Source organism: Myotis davidii, unplaced genomic scaffold (genome assembly GCF_000327345.1).
Source record: "Myotis davidii unplaced genomic scaffold, ASM32734v1 scaffold390, whole genome shotgun sequence".
In the NCBI taxonomy this organism is placed as follows: domain Eukaryota; kingdom Metazoa; phylum Chordata; class Mammalia; order Chiroptera; family Vespertilionidae; genus Myotis; species Myotis davidii.
This window is the reverse complement of record NW_006282748.1, coordinates 660,384-661,321: the sequence shown is the minus strand read 5'-3', so window position 1 is coordinate 661,321 and position 938 is coordinate 660,384. Positions and strand designations below refer to the sequence as shown.

The 938-nt window shown below is 60.0% G+C and overlaps 1 protein-coding gene across 1 annotated transcript in view; it reads left to right on the top strand.

The window, feature by feature from the left end:
* Positions 1 to 938, top strand: part of LAPTM4B (lysosomal protein transmembrane 4 beta) — a 35,551-nt gene that overhangs the window by 346 nt on the left and 34,267 nt on the right. Inside the window, exon 2 of the mRNA XM_015560889.1 lies at positions 152 to 263. Within this exon, the coding sequence (XP_015416375.1) occupies positions 152 to 263 (112 nt within the window). The remainder of the gene's footprint in view (positions 1 to 151; positions 264 to 938) is intronic.

Below are 938 nucleotides of genomic sequence, written 5' to 3'. Positions count from 1 at the left end.
TGCTCGGAGCTTTCGGAGAGGCGCGCAGCCAGGGTCGCGGGGTGAGTCAACGAGGGGGCCGGAGCCGGAGCCCGAGCCGGAGCCCGAGAGGCCGAGGAGCAGCAGCCCCGCGCGGCGGCCAGCGACGCGCCGAGGGTCCCGCAAACTTGAGCGGCGCTCGCGCCTCTGTGGAAGCGAAGAAGATGGTCGAGGTTCTACTCCAACAGCTGCTGCCTGTGCTGCCACGTGCGCCCGGGCACCATCCTGCTCGGAGTCTCGTACCTGACCGTCAATGCCGGGTGCTGTTGATTCGGTTGAGCGCCCTGGCGGACCCGGATCAGCTCACTTTCCAAGTTCGGAACTGGGAGGTGACTTTGAGTTCGTGGGTGATGCCCACACATGCAGTGCTATCGCAGTTTCTCTTCTCATGATCCTGATCTGTGCAATGGCTGCTTACCGAGCACACAAGCGACGTGCTGCCTGGATCGTCCCATTCTTCTGTTACCAGATCTTTGATTTTGCTCTGAGTGCCTTGGTTGGCATCACTGTGCCTGTTTATCCAAACTCCATCAGGAGTATATAGGACAGCTGCCTCCTAATTTTCTCTACAGAGAGGATGCCATGTCAGAGAATTCTACCTAGACCTCGGGTCTTATCCGGGGAGCACGTGTTTTCCTCCCTTTCCTCCTGACACCCGGTGGGCTTTGTGTCCCCACGCGTCTGGACGGCGCCGTGGGGTGACTGGGCACGTTAGTCACCGATGCGCCCCAGCTCTGCCCGCACCTGGCCTCGGGCTGCGCGCGTTCGGGTCCGAGATGAAATGGTTGAGGGTTCCTGTCGCTCCGTGGACGGCTCCCTCCCCCTCCCCCCACGTCTGTTGTAAAGCCCTAGGAAGGGATTTACTTGTGATTTACTGCCTTCCGATCAGACCGGGGAAGCCATTTTACAAATGTTACTGC